The sequence below is a fragment of the Corvus hawaiiensis genome, chromosome Z (genome assembly GCF_020740725.1).
Source record: "Corvus hawaiiensis isolate bCorHaw1 chromosome Z, bCorHaw1.pri.cur, whole genome shotgun sequence".
In the NCBI taxonomy this organism is placed as follows: domain Eukaryota; kingdom Metazoa; phylum Chordata; class Aves; order Passeriformes; family Corvidae; genus Corvus; species Corvus hawaiiensis.
Window position 1 is genome coordinate 72,120,115 of NC_063255.1, and position 21,884 is coordinate 72,141,998.

Consider the following 21,884-nt stretch of genomic DNA (forward strand, 5'->3'; position numbering starts at 1 on the left):
AGACTTCATTGCAGTCTACAACATCCTTTTGAGGGGAAGAGGGGGGGCAGACACTGATCTCTTCTCTGTGGTGCCCAGTGACAGGACCCAAGGAATGGCCTGAAGGAATGTCAGGGGAGGTTTAGGTTGGATACCAGGAAAAGGTTCTTCCCCCAGAGGGTGTTTGGGCACTGGAACACACCCTCCAAGGCAGTGGTCACAGCATCAGCCTAACAGAGTGCAAGAAGCGTTTGGACAATGCTCTGGCACATAGTGTAACTTGGGGTGTCCTGTGGAGGGCAAAGGGCTGGACTCCCTGATCTTGATGGGTCCCTTCCAAATCAGCATATTCTGTGATTCTGTGATACTGTAAAAATGCAAGAAAGAAACAAAGGAAAAAATATAGGGACACAAAAAAAAAGTTTCTGTGAAAGAAATTCTGGAAAGACGCTGTTATTGCCTGGGGATCACAGGAATTCTAAAGCATGTGAAACTACAAACGTATGGCACATAGAAAGGCTACTGACTCATAACTATAGACTCCCAAAAACTTTATATGTATCCCTGTGACAGGGGAGCACACAAATTTTTACATGTTATTCCTGTGAACACAGAGTCTGATACTCCTATATATGATGCTTGAGTGGATTAAAATGTAGCAAAGTGGTCATTCATGGTACTTTTATTTAATGTACAAGCAAAGGAATAGAGAAAACATTGGTCATTTTGGTGGACCAATAGGTTAAAGACTGCATTAAAAGCCACTGCTTTTCTCTTCAGGGTGAATAATCTTTATTTATTTGATTCACATTTATTCATAGCTATAGATAAAAATGCTCAAAAGTGTAGGTAGAGAAATACTTATCTGTGAGAAGCAAGAGGATCTTGTGGCTTGCTGAGTCCATTTGCATCCAGTTTGATTACACACAACAGAAAAATGCTGAAAATTATGGAATTGTTCTTTGAAGAACTGTAGAAATTAATGGAAAACTGTAAAGCAGGTTATTATTGAGTTCCCAGAGTCACTCAGTTTCCAGTTTATCAAAGATTCTTCTGTCAGAGGGAAACATAAGCATCAACTAAAAGAGAAGATACAGTGTAATAGAGCATTTATACATAGCAGACAAAAGCTAGAAGAAACAAAAGGGATAAAAGCTGTAGCTTGGCAAATTTGATCCAGTTGTGTAACAACTAGTTTTACAGTATCACCAGGTTACAGCTGTCCAGGGATATCAGATTGTCCATCCATCAAATTTTCTTTAAATTCAACCCTGGACATTATTTGAGGAGAGAGATGCTTCAGCAATCACACAGTCAAATGAAGTGAATTTACAGGAATTGTAATATTTAAGATCAGATGAACTATAACAATAATAATTCTAACATTTAAAATTCTGTGTTGAAACATTATTTTAAATTTAGTGCCTTTCATCCAAGGGATTTTAAGTGCTTAACAAACACTGATTAATTAATCCCCTCAACACTTGCAAAAAGGAGGTAATTATTACTAGATCTACTTTTCAGATGTGTAAGCTGTGAATCGGCAAATTTAAGCAATTTGTCAAAGGCTGTGGAAAATCTAGGTTGTGAGAACTCATAACTATGACAACCATATTATATTCTGGATAAAACAATGTTGATCTTTAAACTTCTTGGCAGTCAGGTGCTGTTGACTAAGTATTTGCAATGGCAAAAAAAGAGATCTGAACAGAGGAGGTGAGGGATTGGAGTGCTGATCCATGAAGCTGAGAGGTTATTTAAAAAATACCAGGGAGAGGATACAGTTTATTTAACAAAACGAAAATCAGCTAATGATATTAATAAAGTTGGGGGTACAGTGCTTTTTCTTTGTCTAAAATGATGGTGGAAAATGTTTATACAGATATTAAAAGGCACTATTTACTGAAGCTACTCACCACAGACATCATGCTCTGAGTTTCCACTCCCTATCTGATTAAATACAGCTTGGTGCTGCCTGGTATCAGTATGCAGGGTGTCCATAAATCCTGGCCTGGATTATGTCATGTTAAACTTGGCAAAATTCTGGTTTCACTGTAAGTAGTAAAATTCTCCCAGACTTCAGCCTCAATACTGATGCAGTTCCTAATAGCAGAGTATTTTGGATACTGCTGGAAAAGGCATTATTTCACAGTTCTAGTTTTTCTTATTGGGGTGCCTCTTACAGAAACTATGATACGGTTAGGCAAGTCTTGTTGACTATTCAAGAACAGCAGAAGAAAGCTGCTTTCAGGACTGCGATACCATAGAGTTGTATTTGTGGGCAACAGCCCGAGCTAGTAGTGATCTTCAACCCATAGCCAACCGTAACTTCAGGGACCTACAGAAAAGTCTCATCTATAAATTTGAAGCAGATGCTTCTAGAAAATTACTGAACTCAAATGCCTCAGGCCTTCCTGTAAAAAAGATGACAAAACTCTTCCCTACCTCTCTTTGTAGAACACACTGAGATGCTGAGTATCTAAACATGGCCTCAAATGATTTCCTTTGTTTTCAACCAACTGTATTTTCCATATGTTTTCCATATTCTCCTGCACGCTCCTTGACTGAGCAAGATATGTCTTGATACCTGCAGAATGCAAAAAATCAAAGAATTTTCTTGTATACTTAGAAGTGAAATTTGCAAGCTTCTGAAATACTTTTTTTTTTTTTTTCTGTTAGCTGCAAATAAAGGAAAATTATGCTAGGAGATCTGGCACAGTATTCTGAGATTTAATGGCACTCTGTTGAATATTGCAGATATTCTGTTTGGTGCTGTTATGTTGGTTACTCACTGCGAGCAAAATCCAGATCTCACTGAAGTCCATGATGAATTTTGCCTCTATCTTCCTAAGCAGACCAAATAAAAAATTCAAAATGTAAAAGGTCTAGGTCCATACACATGACTGAGAAGTTATTGGCAAGCAAGGCTGAATACTTTCAAACAATTGTTATGCATATGCAGTATAAACCATAGTATATTGTGTGTGTGGAAACTTTGTGCAAGTCTGAGACCTTTGCTACTTGTGTCTTTTGATGTTAAACTGCCACTTCATTTAAAATTCATGGTACCAAATTACAGCCAACTCTCATAAAGCAACAAAAAGTAACAAAAGCAAAGAGCAGCTAGAGAATATCAGAGTAATATGAGTGCAGCTATACCTGACAAATGTAACCTGACTTGCTTTTTAAATGCAGTTTCTTAAATGAGTATAAGAAAAAGAGATAAATACAGTAGATGAGGAAAAGGGGAAAGGACAGTAGAAGCATTTTAGAAAAACAGTACAGCAAAACATCTGTTTTTTTCAGTTCTCTAAAGGGCTGACATGCAGGGTACTCTTCTTTTCCAACCCTTTTTCTTTTTAAATGCTTCCACATAGCTTTAATATATTCCATCTATGCTTAGAGAAAATAGTGAACTGACGAATAGATGATACTTTGAAGGGATTAACTGACTGCTGCGGAACAAACTAGATTGACTGCAAACTACTCCCAAAACTTAGTGAACTTATTATTTATAGTCCTTTCCAACAGAAAAGCAATACAGTCAAAATTAAGTAGTCTTTCTTTGAAAATTGTAGTTATTTTGATAAACAGTGCTGTCAAAGCAACAAACATTAATGGCACAAACTCTAGATCATTCACTTTCATGTAGAGTTTATGAGGCTTCTTGTGAGAATACTTCATAGTTAAAGTATGTCTTCCCTTGGGTATCACACGAGCATTTAATTTTTGTTTTGGCATTGGGCCCATTGTGTTTATGAGGTTCTTTAGAAAAGTGGAATTGATGACCACAAAAGAAAATTTGAGAGTTACTTATTTTAAACCATGATTATAACCTTTCAAGGTTTTCAGGACCAAAAAAAAAAAAAGTGCTCTTTTACAGATATATATGTAGGGACTTTGTTGCAAAAAAGGTTTTGAGGTCTATATTTAGCCTAACAATATAAAGAGTCATATTAGGCTTTATGCTATAGGGTTATTTATTGTGCTATAATGCTATCCTTTGCTGCTTTGCCAGTTACACTAAATATCATGTACTACACTCTCTTGATCTACAATGCACAGTATTTTTGTAGGCAAGGATAAGATTGCAGGTAAAACTTCAATTCAATATTCTTTGATTTTTCACATAAGCTTTTCCATTACTAGCAAAAATTTATCATATATTTTATTAATCTTGATTTATTGTCTATAGCACATATAAATTTACACTACAGATGTAAGAATCCCTTAAGTCTTAAAGCCTATGCAGCGGACCATGATCTTGTAGGTACAAGCCATGCAAAAGAAACTGTGCTGTGTCAGATCTGCACAATATGGGCAAGACTGTGTTAAGTGTCTTGCTACAGCTTTTCTCATAAGCGACTTGTAAATCACTCCTTATGACAATTTGTATGGATTCTGGACACAAATTTTCTATAACAACACACTAATTTCCTTTAACATGTGGAAGATTTAGCCACGCTAGGTCTAATCCTGTTGGATTAATTCCTGAAAAATTCTAAACATCCTTTACTGCACCAAAGATAAGGAGAAATGAATATGCTCTGTGTGTGACAGTCTCACTCAGCACCTTCCAGGAGCAGGACATTTTACTGAGCACTGTGATGCAGCAGTTGCAACCTTAGTGGTACACTCTGACTGAATAAAGAACATCTACTCTGCAGCTAACTAGGTCATGTAGACAAACTCAGAATTTAACCTCAAGGACTTGTTAAATGGGAATATCTGGCAATAAAATTAAGTGGCAAATTCCTTCTGATAAAGTTCTGGTATTCTATTACAAGTCAAAGGAGGATCAAACCAATCAAATCCTAGATAATTTAGTAATAAAAAACCCCACACTGACTATTGACCTCAGACCTTAGAGTGCCACATTCTGGTTTGATTTGCCCCAGGGTTTTTCCCCTCTTTCCATTTCTTTCCCCTCTGAAGTTTAATAGTTACACAGAATTAATCATTACTCTTATTTCTTGGCTCAGAGAAGATCCAGCAACATTTGAACAGCAGAAAACAACAATTGTCACTCAAAATTAAAACCTTTTTATGGTTTTAAGTGATAGTGGATCTCTTGATTTCATCCGCAGCCTTTAGATAATGTGATTTTCCACTCTGTTTCTGCCATATGCCTGTTGACAAAAGGATTTCAGAAGTATAAGACAATTACTATTTGTTTTCTTTTGTTTATGCTGAAAAGCTAAATGATCTAAGAATATACAGTGGATTTTATAAGACATCAATAATCCCTCCTAATTAAGAAATCTGCTTATGAATTCTTTTCAATATCATACTTCTACTGTTTTAGGATTTATCACTAGTCCTTCAACTCTTGATTTTGGCATTTTCCTTCAACAATTGTAAGCTAGTCCTACATTTCAGAACTGTTTTCCAGTTATCTGTTAGCTGGATTCCACTGTCTCCTGATTTTTTCCCTTTGAAATGGGTTGAAAAAATTAGTTTTGAGAACACCTTTCCAATGTCAAAGGTAAGATGCATGTCTTTGAAGTGCCTGTAGCCAAGGTCCAAAATGAAGGACAGTAAAAGCAAATGATTGCCAAAAAGGTGTGAAATTAATTTCTTAACTGTACAAGTCTTCTGTAACTTCAATTTAAAAGAGTAGTATTTTAATGAATAATTTTCATTAAGCAGAGAAGTCTGTGCAAAAGCTCATCTGAGATGGAACTTGTGAAGAAAAATCATAATGAAGGAAGAGGGATCATGAGTGCCAAAAGACTACTTTCTCTCATCTAAGTTTTTGATATTATGGTCTGCAAAAATAAAATTCTCATATTTTCTCCTCTAACAGTACTGTCCTCTAGAAAGCTATGGCACAGCTGATGGTAAGGAGAATAATATTCACTTAGAACTGGCCCAAAGCAGACAATGCGATTCAAACTGTTGTAATGTTTTCATAAATTCATTCTCCACTATGTCCACAACACCTTCATGGACAATGAGACTGCAACCAAAGTCTTGCTAAACAGTCCTAAAAAATTTTAACCTTATTGCTTTTCTGCATCGGCTTTCCATGACGATTATCAGACTGGCATTTGTCAAGCTGATGTCTGTTTTGTTGGCATAGATCACACAAGGCAGCTAACTCTGCTCTGTTCTTACTTGGCTGAGTCTAATCTCTTGGAATTCAAGAATCAGCCAAACTTGGTATACCATGCAGTGGAAAAGGCTGCATACAAAATCTGCAACAAAAGTGTTGTATTAGTGGACCTCTCTGATTAAGGAATAAAGAGGGTTAAGAAAATGCCCTTTCTCTCATGACCCTGTCTTGAAAGTTGTGGTTTGTTGTGTTCGTAAATGTCTTTGATAACGCTTCTCTTTCTATTTTGTGTTGGAATTCACACAAATACAGGACTACAAAAAACCCACCAGGTATCCAGGCATGAACGGGATATCTGCTATTTCAAAAACATTTAGTTTTCACTCTTCAAACACTACTCTGCAAACTGTTCAGAAATGTAGTTTCTAAAGGAAAGGGTGTATTTCCTCTTAGTCACATGACTCTAAGAACAGGCTTTTTAATTAAAAACATTGTTGAAGTCTGAACAGTATAGCTAAAAACTCTGCAGGGGTCTTCCACCCCACCTACAGTAAATAACTCTTCAGAGTTTTATCACTGAAACCTCTGAAATTTCTTTCTTCCAGCTAAAAACTTCCAAAGTGCATAGTTGCACACAGACTTCTCCAAAATTTTCTTGCTAATTAAGTGCAATAATATATATCAGTCTTGTTTCTGTTTGTTCTTTCAACCAGATTAGATTTTCTCCCCAGCACATAGGACCTTGTTCCATGGCTGCAGAACCAGTGGAACTGTTGCTGTACAAAGCAAACAGCATGGGTGAGAAGCTGCACCAAATACCCACGGGGGTAACCTTTGCGCTGTGCTGACAGACGTCTTGGGGAACACCATCTGCCCAGGCCATGTGTCACCCACGGCATCCAACTATGTCCTGTTGGGTCTGCTCCCTTGGTCAGGAAAGCATCTCCTCTGCAAAGAGCTCTCCAGCGTGTGACGTACACTGAGTCTCCTTAGCGTAGGAGATCTGAAGTTTCCTGAATGGAGAGCCTGTCTCGTGCCATTCAGCTACCTCTGCATGCAAACTCCTTAGAGCTGCCTTTAGACTATAAGACTCTTACTTGTGCAACATATCAGGGCAAGTGCCTCCAGTGCTAACTCAGCGCAGAACTGTGGCATGATCTGTAGTAACCTACTCTGCAGCTGTGTTGATTGGGGTTTTTTTAATGTTGATTCATTTTCACTAATGTGAGTAATGTTAGTTGATGGGCGGTGCTGTGTGATGAGGGAACAGTGTCAAAGTCCAAGGCTTTGCTATGTACTGAAAGATATGCACAAGCAAGCACAGGGTTTTGCAACAATAGGGACTGTTTATGATTTTACAGCTTATGATTCATATGTAAAATGAACAGCAAGAATAATGGCTGCAGTTGCACAAACTTAAATTGAAAATTATCCTGAATGTTGATTAAATTCTGAAAATTATTAAAGGGTATCTTGTGAATTTTTTTATTCTGGTAAAGTGTGCTATTAATAATAGAAATTGATAATTATGTTTACTACATAGGGCTTGAAGGTAATCAAGTACAGGATTTCCATCATATTTCCAGGTAATAACAGTAGTCCACCTGTGCCTCAATTTTCTAGCTTGTTTTTCTTCACTTATCTGGACACAGACAAAAAAATACCCTAGCTGTCTATCCCATGCAACAAGGCTTAAACAAGAAACAAAAACCCACATCATGCCCACAAGCAAGATCAATGATTTTTCCACTAGTTGATGTAACACTACAAAACCAAGAACCACATATACCTGCAAACAACTGCTTCTTGTCATATTATTTTGAATTCAGTGTTTGGTTTTGCATGCATGCCTACCTCTTTTAGTCTTCTGGGGCTTTTGTTTTGTTTGTCTGTTGTTTTTTTAATCTCCTTCCGTCTGTTTTGAAAAGACTGCTTGAAAACAGCGTTTCTAAGCAAACACTGATGTTCTAGACCACCATCTGCAATTACTCAGTGCACAGAAAGAATCCTGAAGGGCTAACTTTCATCATGAGGAGTCTGGAAAAATGCAGTCTCAGCATGTGCATTTGAACAGCAAGCAACATAAAATATCATTTAGGAGTATCACAAGGTCAAACGGAATTAATATTTACCTTAGCTGGTTTAAGTCCTGCCCTGTCATCATAGGAGATGCACAGATGCTGAAATGAGAGCCTGCTCATGTAACATAATCTGTATAACCTGTATAGCCTATCTGCTCAATACAGCCTTTTTTGCAGGAGTAAACAGCAATCTTTGCAATAACTACATTAATACTGTCCACTGTCTCTGTTTTTTTTTTTCCTGCATTATACTTCATTTTTACAGTACAGTGCTTAATCTTTCTTGCACCTACAAGCTTTAAATGTTTGTTTCTGCAGTGATAATACTAAAATTTGAGGTTTTGCAAGATCCTGGTTCTGTAATAAATTAAGATTGAGCAATTGCTTTCGAAAGTCTTTTAAAAAGATCTTTGAATTAATGTCTTTAGGAATTGAAGTGGATGGGAAAATGAAAGCTATATATTTATCCTAGGGCTATGGATTCTCTTGCTTCGACTTTATTGATGAGCCATTTCAGTTATTTTTATTGAATCAATATTAATGACAAATCAGTGCAATGAGCTTTACGTTTTGTAGAGCGAGAAACCCTACACAGGGTCTTGAGTGGGTAGAAACAAATGCTTTTATTTTGCCTTTCAAATTGACAGTATTAAAAACACTTTAACTTCACAAAGGCATAAATTTTGAGCTCTCTAAAGTGTGTTGACAAACAAATTCTTCATAATTAGATATTTAGCAAACATGAGCAAAAGTATTTATGAAGACAAACAAACAACAAATTTGAATGGCAACACACTATATCTTAGTTATTACCTACATATATGGAGGGGACATTACATTTAACTTCAACACTTCTGTGTCTAGGAATAGATAAATAACCTGCTTCCATTTATGTTTTTGAAAATCTTGTACCTTGTAATTCTTTCCCTTGCAATCTTTGGGGGGGAAAAAATTGTGAAATAGCCATATGAAGCTAGGAAATATTTTGTTTCCTTCTCAAAGTTTTCCTCAATGTATTAAACTTTGGAAGTTTCCAGACTAATATTCAAATAGTTATGTGCTGAAGAGATCTTGCCCAATTTGTGAGCTAAAGATCTTTTGACAGCTCAGCCAGACACACAGGATTTTGAACTGACAAACTGAAATGGAAGCAAAGTTGATAACTAGATAATTTTCTTTAAAACAACAGCAAATTTTTAAGAACCATATGCAAAAAAGAACATGCATGATTCCTGTACAAAATAATATGCCTGAAAATATCTCAGAAAGATACCACTCTAAAATTTGTCTAAAATTCAATTTTACTGTATTTTGTGTTCTGGCATTTTCTTTTTTTTTTTCATATAAGGGTCTCAAACTTGCTTCTTTGAACATCCAAACCCATGAAGTTATTGAGCCTCAGTACATCACAGCAGAGTAAAGGTATAATCTATCTCTGGTTGGTAGACGGGAAAATGAGGGCAAGGGGAGCAAGGGAGTTGCCAGACAGTTTAATAAATAGAATATCAAGAATCTTCATTTAATTCTTCTATTCTAGCAACTTGAAAATACTCACACACAAAAGTAAATCCTGGTTCAGGTTTGTCTGAAGCCATTTCCTTATGTTCTTTTTCATGAGATTATTTATTCTACCTAGTGGGAAAGAAAAAAAGGACAAAAAAATAGGGAGTACATACACAGAGTCCCTCACAGGTAAATGTGTCTGAGAAGAAAAAATATCTTTAAGTTAGAGAAATCACCTAGAAAGAAAGCTCTTATTCTAGTTGAGAATATTTGCAATCAAATTAGTAACATGCTTCTCTATGCAGAATTCAGTAATTCTCTCTAACAGTATTATTTATGCCTGTGGTACCTACTCTTCTCATATGGAAATTAGTCTAAGGTTTTGTTCTGAATTACTCTTTGACAGCTTACAGTATCAAGGATTACCGTAAAAGATGAGAGAATTTGTGATGATTAACCATTCTGTTCAGTTATCAGTTTGCAAAACTTGAAGCTGAGATTGCTTCTAAATAATTTTTGTCAAATATTTACGCAATCAGAGAGTGATTAAAAGTATAAGAAAGCATGATGCTTTCAGGTCCTGAAAAATACAGGTCCAGGGTAACCACTGATAAACAAATAAGCTGAAATTTTGTTCAGCCTTTTAATGAAATATTGCAGATGATTTAAATACAGACCAACCACAGGAATATATATAATTTTTTCCCTGGCTATGTTTAATAAAATTATACTGAACATATGATTTAAAAATTCACATTTCCACAAAATTTAGAAAAAAAACCCCGGTATATATTTCACTAACTCGCAATATGCATCCATTTTTCCAGAATGGGCTTGTCTTAATTCTCTGCATTGTAACAAAAGGAAAAAGCCCATGATATTTGCCTGTTGAATGTCTTTAAAGTCACTGGAGCTAATGTCAGGAAAAGGTGGATTGGGTCCTACCAGTTAGTTTTACTTCTAAAGCACTGCCCAAATTCGTAGGAGATAAAAATTATACATACAAGCTATAGGAATAATGCAGAGATATATTTTCTGTTTTCTGTTTTATGAGTGACAAAGTATCTCTAAATGGCAAAGCCAAGAACTTAAATTATATTTTAACAACTCTACCTACATTGTAACACCATAAGTCATTTGTATCTGTTCAAGATACCAAGCATTGCTGGACAATGATACAAATAATGTGAACCGTTAATGGCAATCAGCAAAGAAAGAAAATCTACAGAAACATCCCTTTTTCCTTCAGACAAAGTCTTAGGCTGTGCTTAGCTAATTATTTTGAGCTATGTGATCAATTAAGGTAGTGGCTGCAGCACAGCACATCAAGCCACAGGAATTCTGTGCAGCCACAGAGAAAGTACAGGCTCTGCAGTGGATGGTAATGGTTTGTTTGTGTTGTGGAGCTGAGGATTCAGGGGCAGCTACACAGTCTTGTCAGAGGCAGTTCCAGATACCCAGTCGGCACACACACTAATTTTTCTCAACACTGTATTCAAAATAGTTTCACCGGTGTTGAATCACTTGTTAACAGTCTTTACCTTTCTGCCTAATGAATGCTTATGCCAGGGGCCATTGGTATACAGAAGCATTTTACAACCGTGCCATCAATAATTGTGTAATCATGTAATCATGAAAAAAGAGAGTGGGCTAGAAGCTGGTTTGTTCCTGGGTACTGCATATTTGATGATTTCTGTGAACTGGTTATGGTGTAAAAAAAATTCTTACTTTCTCTTTATTAAACTGGTACTTTGTTTTACTCATGGAATTAATTTACATCTTCAGTCCAAAGGATTTATATCTCTGTATTGTTTATAAACTACTAAGATACAGCCACCTACAGCTTGCTTGCTAAGTAAAGCAGGGACAAAGGATATACTCCTGCTATTGTCAGTCTTTTTTGGATTTTCTTCCCCCAATTATTATTAGTTTGCCTTCCTTTCACAGCTTTGTATGTGTTTAAAAAAACCCACAATCCTTGCAGTCCTGGAAGGACATTTTATATACTGGATTAAGCTCTGACTCTGCTATTAAAATGTATTTTAAGTTGTACAAAATGACCCCTTGCTCTTTCCTTGTGATACTTCTCACAAGCAGAACAAAGAGGAAAAAAGAAAAAAATTGAACTTTTCTTACAAACGTGGCTGAGGAGATTCTTTGGGGGGAAAAGCATTATTTATTTTGCTTCCTACAATGGCACATCTCTGTCTGTGCTGGACAAAAAAGACTAAGGAAATATTGGATGTGCCCATGCCCACTAAAAGAACTTAGTTCAAAGATGGCAAAAAATCGGAATTGCTGGGCTTCTTTTAATGAAAAGGAATGTACCGAGTTTGGGATTATGGTGCCTGTTATACCTGAGTAATTTACTTGGCCGATGTACTTTGTACCCTACTAACACTAATCTGCCGATGTCAACATACTGTAAACAACGCTGAAGGAAGACCATAGGGAGACAAGTTTTTCAGCTTTTAATAGTAAAGCTTTGAAAACCGTAAAATACTTCGCTAAAAACAAAACAAAACAAACAAAAAACCCACACACAAACTGAAAACATACCCCAAACAATTAAAAAAACAAACCCAAGGGGTTTGATTGTTTCTTTTTAACTCCAGCCCATGCTCCGTCGCTTCACTAACTTCCGAGCGGGGGACGAAGAGCAGAAATCGGGGGCAGTTTGGGTGATGCGATGGGTGAAGATTAACCCGCAGTGTCTTCCTCGACGCTGAGGAAAACCACAGGGAAATGAACAGCCCAACAAGCATCCCCGCGGCAGAGCCGAGCCCCGCGCAGGATGCGGCCGCCGCTCCGCCCGCGCTGCGCCGCCGCCCCGCGCCGCTGGGGGGAGTCGGGGCGCTTCCGAACGCGCCGCGCCGGCCGCAGGCGGGCGGGACAGGGCGGGACGCGGCCCCGCGGGCCCCGGCGGCGGCGCGGGACGGGACAGGCACGGGACGGGACGGGACAGGCACGGGACGGGACGGGGCGGGCCGGGACGGAACGGGGCGGGCCGGGACGGAACGGGACGGACGCGGCGCTGGCCGCCGTCACCCCGGCAACGCCGGCGGGCGGGAGCGGCGGGAGGAGGCCCCGGCTCCGCCCCGCCCGCGGGAGCCGCTCACCTGCCCGCGCCGCGCCGCCCCCTCCGCGCACCCGCGGGCATTTGGCGGCCGAACACCGGCCCGGCGCCCACCGTGCCCCGCCGCCGGTGTCGGAGTGTCCGCGGCGGCGCGTGGCGGAGCGGAGCCGCCTCCGCGGCTGCGGAAGGTCCCTCCGCGCTCCGCCCGGTCCCGCAGCGCTGCGGTGTGCGGGAACCGGCGCTGCCGCGCGTCGCCCGGGGCGAGCGTGCCGACCCCCGCCGCGGGGGGAACGCGGGGAAGGAGTTTGCTGTTTCGATGGAATTTCTCGGCACACTGTTTGTCGTGGCCGGCGGAAACTCGTCCGCATCCCGCGCAATGCCTGTCGCAGCATCCGGCGTTGAAATGGTTACCTTCAGCAGTAAGGCTGCACAGGAACTACTCCGAGGTCTTAGTAATTCAATTAGTCAGGTTTCCAGAAGGTGGGGTTGGGTATTTTTTTGGCACGGAGGAGGAGAAGCCCGGGATGACACCTCCCTTCTCGTGTTGTAAGCCAATCAGGTCGAGGTGTAAAAAAAAAAAAGAAAAAAAAAAAGAAAAAAGGGAAAGAAAAAAAAAAAAAAAGGGAATCTGTAAGCAAACAGCAGGCTGTGTCCTGACTGGCTGCACAGGCAAATCCCCCCCTTTCCCAAGTAAACTGCATGCAAAAATCCCACATGATCAAGCAGCAGCGCCCGTGCTTGGAGCTGGCTGCCTGCGCCTCCTCCTCGTCTTCATCCCTCGTGCACACCGGCGCCCGATCTGACCCTCTCGTGTGCATGTATGTATGCGTGTGTGTGTGTTTGTGTGCGTGCGTACCTCGATATACCGCGCATAGATCTCTGCGGCTGCCTGTCGCACACACGCATGCACAGAGACAGCTCAGCACGCCAGGCTCCTAGCTTTTCCAGGTTGCTGATGTCGGATTTACACGCAGTGAAGGGACCGGTCATTGCAAAAGGGGGCGTGACTGTTTAAAGATTTTTTTCCTCCCATAAAGCAATTTTTTTTTTTTTCCAGAGCTGACTTTTGCCCCTCCAATCCTCGTCGCTCTTTACGATCCCTCCCTGCCTGCCGCTGCATTCAAGTTTATTTATTTGCCTGCTGGCGTGGTATATTTTTCCTTGCCGCTCTTGCTGCTGCTTCAGAGGGAAAAGGGGAGCAGCTGTTGGGCAAGACCGAGAAGATCTGGGGTGGTTGGGTTTTTTTCGATCTCCTTATGTAGCCGTCTGAGGGGTGGATTCTTTTTCTCTTACCCCCTCCCTGCTCTTTCAAACTGTTTTGTCCTTCCGCAGAAGTTGATGTTCACGGAACTGGACCCTGCTTTATCTCAGAGAGGCTCCGGGAGGCTGAATCAGGAGATTTCCGCACCTCGCCTTATCGCTCCATTCGTTCCCCGAGCAGGAGAGGCGAGCCAAGACCAGCATCATCAGAGGAGTTTGCAGGCTTGATTTTGCACTTCTCCGAGATTTTGCTTTCCTCCACGCCCTCTCATAAAACATTTTTTTTTACTTTCATCTCCTTGGTTTCCACGCCACTATATTTCTTGGATTGGCCGGTTTTTTTTTTTCCCTGCCCCCACTCCACCGCTTTTTTTTTTTTTTTTTTTTTTTTTTTTTTTTTTTTTTTTTTGCCTTGGCTGTTGCTCAGTCCTTGGTGCATCCACCGCCCAGGAACAGGAAGGACAAGAAAACCACTCCACAAAGTCTCCTTCAAGACACTCCGTGCTGCAGAACAGGCTCCTCAACTCCATCAGCGCAGCAAGCAAACTCCTCAGGGCTTTTGCTTCTTTCCCCCTCTCTCCCCTCCCCTCCCCCCCCCTTTTTTTTCCCTGTTTTTGTTTGTTGCTCATTTGCGGGGAACGGAGGGCCAGAAAGGAAGACACAAACTTTGTACTTTGAGATCTGCGGGTACTTCTCCTCCCGCTCCCAGCCGGCGGCCTTTAATATATCGCCAGGACTCGCCGTGGGCTTCCAGGGAAAGGATCTCCTTCCTCTCCTCCTCCCCGCTCTTCTTCCCCGTCTCCCGCTCGTTCGCTCCTTCCATCCCCGCGCACTTCGGCCGTCAGCGCCGCCGGGGCCGCTCGCAGGGGGCGAAGGAAGGGCTGCTCTCGCCCGCCCGCCGCGCCGGCGGGCCGGTGTATGTGTGCCGTGGGCTCCGTCCGGGACTCCCGGTGAATGAGCACCTCCCGCCGCTTGCCGCCGCCACCCGTCTCGGCCCCCACCACCCCCTGCCAGGGTGAGGCTTCCTGAGGGGCCGCGGATCGCCCTCCCCGCCTGCTGCCCGTCTTCGGCGCCAGGCGCCCTCCTCTCGCTGCGGCGCGGCACGCCGCGGAGCCCACCGCCTCCGCGCCTCGCTTTTTATTTATTCACGCCACAACTCCCGCGCCCCGGCTTGGTTCCGCCTGCCTTCTTCCCCATTCTTTTTTTTTTTTTTTCCCCTCTTTTCTTTATTTTTCCGTCATCCCGCCTCGCCGCGCCACTGGCCGGGCGCGATGCCGCACGTGGAGATGCTGCTGCTGGCGGCCGCGGCGCTGTGGGTATGCGTGCGCGGGCAGGAGCCCGGCGCCAAGGCGGTGGCCGACCGCTACGCCGTCTACTGGAACAGCTCCAACCCCAGGTACGCGGGGCGGCCGCGGGCGCGCACCGGGCGGGGGTCGGCGGGCGGGCGCACAGCGGCGCTCCGGCGCCGGAGACTCGTGTCGAGAGACCGGCTGCAAGACGGAGAGTAAAACTTTTATTTTTCGGAGGTTCAGGGCTTCAGGCAGCAACGGTGGGCGGGTGGCGGGGGTGATCTCTCCTCTCCTCTCCTCTCTCCTCTCTCCTCTCTCCTCTCTCCTCTCTCCTCTCTCTCCTCTCTCCTCTCTCCTCTCTCCTCTCTCCTCTCTCCTCTCTCTCCTCTCTCCTCTCTCCTCTCTCCTCTCTCCTCTCTCCTCTCTCCTCTCTCCTCTCTCCTCTCCGGCTTCCCTGGGATCGGCCGCCGCCGGCCCTCAGGAGCCAGATGGATGCCCTCCCGGCGGGGCATGGGCAGCCGGCGTCTGCTGCCAGCCCTGCTCCAGGAGCTCGGGAGGGATGAGGGGCGCAGGTAGTGGTGCCCCTAAGGGTCCCTGCGGCGGGAGTGGCGCCCGCCGGTAGCGGGGAGCCGGCCCCGGACAGGGCTCTGCGTCCTCGGCGGGACCTCCGCAGCACCCCGGGTGAGGTGGTTGTCAGGGGCGGCTTTGCCCGGCTATGCCCTGCGCTGCCCGCCCGGCGAGGGGCTCTCCCGGGCGGGCTGGAGGTGAGGAAGCAAGGTAGGTATGTCGTCCCGGCCCGGGGTCTGCCGGTGCCGCCGGACACGGACGGCGCATCTCCGGGGTCCCCGCCGTCGCGGCCGAGTGGTGCTGGCGCAGTCGCTCCGCTCCCCTCGCGCCGGAGGGTTCCTAGCACCAGGCTCTGAGTGCAGTTCAGCACTGGAAAGGGAGGTTTAATTTTTTTTTTTCTGGAGTTTTCCCTCATATTTACCATCAGGTAATTTCAGTCCTGCTCCAAATGATATCCATGTGTTTAGATAAAAAGTCAGCTGGGTATTAAATATTTTTGCCTTGTCAAAGCACCCGTGTCAAAGGGATCTTTTTTTTTTTCTTTCGTAAACCTGTCAGGCTAGTCTAAGTAAATTTGGGGACGTTTTATCTTAGGTTATCTCTTTTTTATGCTTCTGATACTGCTGTTTGGCTTGAGATTAGCACATTGATTTTTGTCACAGGTCATGTTTTTTAATAGATCTGTGTTGCTTGCAGAAAACTTCACTACTCGGTATTCCAGAGCAGGTTTAAAATAGGTGATGCAGAAGTTAATGGACAGAATTTTCAAGTGCCCAGGGTTAGCTAGTCTGTCCAGCACTTTAATACTGTGCTCCTGGTCGCAACGCCTCAGCGATAAATAGTTGGCACAAAAAATTTGAGACAAAGAAACAGAAACAATCATATTTGGGTATGATGAGTATCTCCGATTTGAAATGCCTCTCTCTGCACTTTCCTCTTTCTACATGTGTTACTTGAAAAAAACTGTTCAGAGTAAATACGATGAAAAGTTATACCTCACATCACCATCAAAGAACGTATGTCCCAAAAATTGCTTGTCTCTAAAAAACTGAGATTTTTTCTGTTGTTAGGCAAAATGAAATGTAACTGCTAGAAAAAGGGAAAAAAAATGAAGTAATATTCTCAAATCCCACTGAGTGAAAGGAGGATCGTTGAAAGAAATAGGTTTGACTAACTGCACACATTGCTGCCATAACAGTTAAAATACTACAAAAATAGCCTTAGATTCAAGATTTTTCACTTCTGCTGTCTTATGTGTGATGATCTTACACAATAACTGTACATAGGTAAAGACAGTTGAAGGTACAAGCAATGCTTACCTAGTTGGTAGGTATCATACACTGAATTATATTTACAAGGATTCTAGTAAGTTTAATCATATATCACTACTTTAATGGAATCTCTTATTAATCCAACATCTAACGTCAGCAGACTGCAAAGAAAACTTAGTTTTGTTATTCTTCCAAACAGCAGAGGAAGAGTTAATTTTAAGATGTTTCTAAACCTTCTGTTTTAAAAACAAACATTTCTTCTCTTAAAATGCTGCTCTCTCACAATGGATGTATCCATTTGAACATGTTGTGTTTATTTGTGAATTAAAGATATGAGAAAGAGCAGGGTGCAGATGCAACTCTCCTTTGTTTTATACAGCGTGCCCAGTTCGTGTGTGCTTTCCAAGTAACACGAGCGTTACATAAAAACAGGCAAACACCTGAATGGTAGGTGGAAGAGACCCAAAGAAAAGAAAGCACTTCTCTTTTGAATTTGTTTTCTCAGAACCTAAGCTGAAGGCAATATTGTCTTTGGATATCAAAAATTTTAGAGCAGTTAACAGTGTTGCAGGAGTAACTTTGGAGTGATTTATCTTCATCTAGAGGCAGACCCAGGAGGTGAACACATGTAAAAGTAAGCAGAGATGCTTACTTGGTGATAACTACTTGAAATTAGAGGAAAAATATAGTGTAGTACTTTAAACACAAATACTACCGTTGTGATTTACTTACTTCTTTATTGTATTTATTCAGAATTAACAAACTGCCATACAACTAATTAATTTCCTTTAAAAAAATGAAATATTGATCATCTTAATAATGATAAAGGCACTCTAAATTTAGGTTTTATTTAAAGTTTGAAGAATTTAATAATGATTGTCCTTCCTTTTGGTTTGATGGTTTAATTTTTATTAGTATTAGACTCCAGCAACTTACTGAAATACGTAAAAATTTAATTCTTATTGAAAGACACATCAGCAAATTGTTGAGTAGTCCGGTTGATAAGTGCTGCTGGTGTGAACAATGTTTTGTAAATAAAAAATCATGGGAGTCTAGTAGCAAAATTCGTATTATATGTCTTGGCTAGTTGCCAAAGTTCTGCTAGAACAATTAGAAAGTGTATGGTCATTATTGTCAGTATGTACGAGTAACAAAGTTGTATATTCTTACAGAGTCAAAGCCAGTTCTTGGAAATGTTTAAAGTATTGCTGTGCCTTATTCTGTATTTAATTATTAACATACACCTACCGTAAATGCTGTAGTCCAATTCCAGGAGAGAATATACTTAGGAATTAAAATTTTGAAGTATAAATAAAATAATTTTTTTTTAATCCTTATTTTTTTTCTTTTTATTGGAAATGAATCCTCAAGTAAGCTCAAAAATGTTGTTTCTTTTATTTGTTTATTTGTGTAGGCTTAGAATTAAGTGTACACAAATTCCATCATAAAGCGCATTAATCTTTCAGCACTGTTTGCATATGTGTTCTTATATGGAACAGCAATTTATTATCATCAGGGAATATTATTCTGAATACAATGCTCAGTTTTGGAATGGAGCATATTAATTTAATCTTGATTAATAGTGTCCTTCTAATTAGAATTCAGAACTAATTTTGTGTACCAGGGCCAAATTTTAAAGCGGTCGACCTGCTTAGTGCCTGCTACTGTTTTTAATCTTGTCACAGTTCAAGCTGAACTACTTGATGTAATTATTGCTATGTTTTTCTGCTTGCCAGGAGTATGCTTTAGGATTGTGGTTTCTATTTAGGTATTCCCCTGTAAGTTGTTTCAGTGTCAGGTTATGTAGCTTTATAAATTGTTACTTTCGGGGTGGTTAAAAATACTTGAATTGCAAGTCTAGTTTCTGGTCATACATAGAGGCCATAGCTTCTAGTCTCACGAAAGCAAATATTTTTTATTAGGAGTATTACTGGGCTTGGCTGCATTTTATACAAGAAAATGGTATATCAAATCCTTAAAAAAATTATTATAAAGACATAGGATGCTGATTTATTTTCTCTTTGTGTATTTATGTGGATAAAATCAAATCAGATGGTAATTAGAGAATTTAGGTACTGAAAAGTAATTTCAACTTCAGCTGGGGATTTTCCATAATTAAACTGGATACCACAGTTTGGTCAGTATTTATAAAGGCTTTTATTTTTTAGATAGATATTTGGGAGCAGCAAACAGAAAAATGAGTGAATACTTCTGAAAATTCTATGCATAGACCAGAATTTCACAACCTGGATTTCTCAGCCTATGTGGATTTTTCAGCTGAGTATTTAGGCACTGTTTCAGAAAAGCATCTAACTTCTTTGAACTCAATCCTTACGCACCTAAGTTCTGCTGCAGTTGTGTGTGTGGATAGATGTGTGCTTAAGTGCCTCCCTGGACCAGCCAAATTCACAGATTTAGTTTTGAGAAGCTCTGGTCGTGGCAGCTCATGCACACCTGGCACTTTTCAGAGCATTTTCATGGGCTGGATGGATGTCTGAGTGTTCTGCTGTCTGTTACATGTTTGTGGATTTCACCATAGCATGTTGGTTGTATGTGCTGAGGTCATGTGGCTGTTTTTTTGTTTGGTTTGTCTTGTTTTTTTGTTTTCCATATAGACACAGTAATGCCTATGTGCAGAGTTGAGGGAAGCCATGCAGAAATGGCTGGAATAGGAAGAAAGCAGTTACGCACGTTAAGAACAACTAAGAAGTTGGGGATGAGGAAGGGTAAAGTCAAGGTATTTACTTTGATGTTGGTGTTATGTACAAGTCTCATATGTCAAGGGAAGCATAGGAGCCTAAGTACTTGGGGTATACATATACATACTTGTATATATATTATATGTATATATAAACCTATTTTGAAACAGCATGGCTTTTATTTTGAGAGCATTTTATCCAGCAGCTTGCTCTCCGAGAGCTGAAGAAATCTCCGACGGGTTCCTTGTAATTAAAAGATCAGTAGTAGAGCCTTCAATTCTTTACACCTACTTTCTCTGCTTTTAATGGTTTCATTAACACCTTGTGTCTCCAAAAGAACGTTGGTGTTTATTTTAAAAGTGGGTGTTTGAAACAGTTTGAAACCTTCTATGGAAAGACTGCACAAAGAACAATAGTTTCACTGGCTTCCACCTTTGTATGAAAGGCACCTTGTTAAGTGGTACCTGATCTTCATGAAACCGTTCTTAAAAAATCTTTTCCAAGTGCACGTAGTCAGGACACTTCATTGCATTCTTTCTTCTAGCCCTATATGCTTTTTGAGAAGGATAGATAAAGATGAGCCTTCCTTTCCCTCCCCTATTGCTATGATCCCAGCAATCTACCAGCTTCATGCTGGGCTGAGAAAATGAATGAATGCAATTAGTCCTTCAGGAGTCATGGTCATTGCATTCGTATGGAGAGGCATATGTAATGTATATGGCATATGTAATGAGAATATGTATGAATTTCAATATTTGTGTATATATATAAGTACGCATATATACATATATATACACATGTGTGTATGTATGCATTGAAGTGTGTCATTAGGTGGTGATGTGCTGTACAGTGTATCAAGAATATTATGTGAGGGAAAAAAATCTGAAAATGTATTTTTTGTAGTTGAACTCTGAAGTGTTTAGAAAGTGAATGGAATTTCCATCAGATTTCCAGGTCTTATCTTCCAGCTAAGGTATTTAGTGTTAAAGTTCAAAGCAGTAATAAAAGAATTATTTGTAGATCCTGTGTTTTAGTTCTTGGCCATCTTCCCAGTTTGCTGTTTCTTCACACGCTGGTAGTTCCCAGGTCAGTAGGTGGGCAGGTAGATAAGCTACCACTTGGGCACACCAATGTAAAATCAAACAGAGAAGATTACATGAGTGTGCTTTGAGAACTTTCTGGGCTTATTTGAGTGCCTCATGACTTCTTCCAACACCAGTCTGCTGCTGGGTGGAGGACTGTAGCATTGTTGAAATACTAGACTACCAAGAAAACACATAAAGTTTGGTCACTAGGAACAGCTCAGAGAAGATGCTAACAAAGACACAGCCTTTCCTGGAGAAACCATGACTACACAGTAGTTTGTCCATGCCTTTGAGATATGCTTCTGTTGCTTTGGCTTACTGTTTTTCAATTTAATTTTTTTTCAATGCAATTACAAGTATTTTAGATCTGCGATTTTCTTCCAATAAACACTCTTTGCTCTGCTACCCAGTTTTGAGCATTATTTTTTAAAAAAATATCTTTAGTCTCATGATTAATCTAATATTCCAGTGCTTCTGAATGGTCTAATTCACTTTTGAGAATAAAGGGCCCTGTTTTGTTTAAGTTTTTGTTGCATTTGTGCTTAAAATTTAGTCAGTCAGCAGCACACCAACATAATGAAATGAAAACGTTTGGTTTGAAATAAACAGACAAGTTATTGAAATTGCATTCTGATGGTATTACAGTTATTATGAGTAAGCCATACTGTAAGGTACTTCAGCACAGCTGAATGGAAGAATAGAATCATTCACGCATTAGGAGTCTTCCTTGCGTTTTTGCACTCTCCCTATTCATTGTAGTCTCTCCAAGCTAAATTATAGTTGAGCTCATTTAAAATGGTGTGTATTATTTTATAGTGTGAAAACATCTGTAGATATCTGAAATCCTCTTTTTTAGGAGCCTGAGCCTAGATTGTTACATTACAAAAGCACTAATTCCCATTCCTATACATTTTAGAAAATAATTTTTGTTAAAATTAAGTATATGAAAATATGTGTGTAAGAAAACCCCTGCTGTTCTGTGAGGATTGAGATTGTATTTCTCCACCATAGAATGCCAG

The 21,884-nt window shown here is 40.8% G+C and overlaps 1 protein-coding gene and 1 long non-coding RNA gene across 6 annotated transcripts in view; one reads left to right on the forward strand and one right to left on the reverse strand.

Moving 5' to 3' along the window:
* Window positions 1-369: 369 nt before the first annotated feature.
* Window positions 370-13,793, reverse strand: LOC125319714. Of its 2 annotated transcripts, XR_007200870.1 has the most exons (5): window positions 13,551-13,793; window positions 13,106-13,229; window positions 9,671-9,747; window positions 2,425-2,566; window positions 370-1,058 (listed from the first exon to the last, which is right to left on the reverse strand). It is a non-coding gene; the product is annotated as an uncharacterized LOC125319714 (long non-coding RNA). The 2 variants fall into 2 exon arrangements; XR_007200869.1 differs by having other exon boundaries at window positions 370-2,566; window positions 13,551-13,783.
* Window positions 13,794-15,218: 1,425 nt separating this feature from the next.
* The window catches only part of EFNA5 (ephrin A5), a 207,830-nt gene continuing 201,164 nt past the window's right edge, over window positions 15,219-21,884 (forward strand). For 3 of the 4 annotated variants that reach the window (XR_007200868.1, XM_048291201.1, XM_048291203.1), the window contains exon 1: window positions 15,219-15,350. Coding sequence is in view for 3 of the 4 variants with exons in the window: in XM_048291201.1 (XP_048147158.1) it covers window positions 15,226-15,350 (125 nt within the window). In the remaining variant the exon portion in view is untranslated. Of the gene's footprint in view, window positions 15,351-15,700; window positions 16,021-21,884 lie in introns of those variants that run through there. The other variant, XM_048291202.1, reaches the window with a different exon arrangement.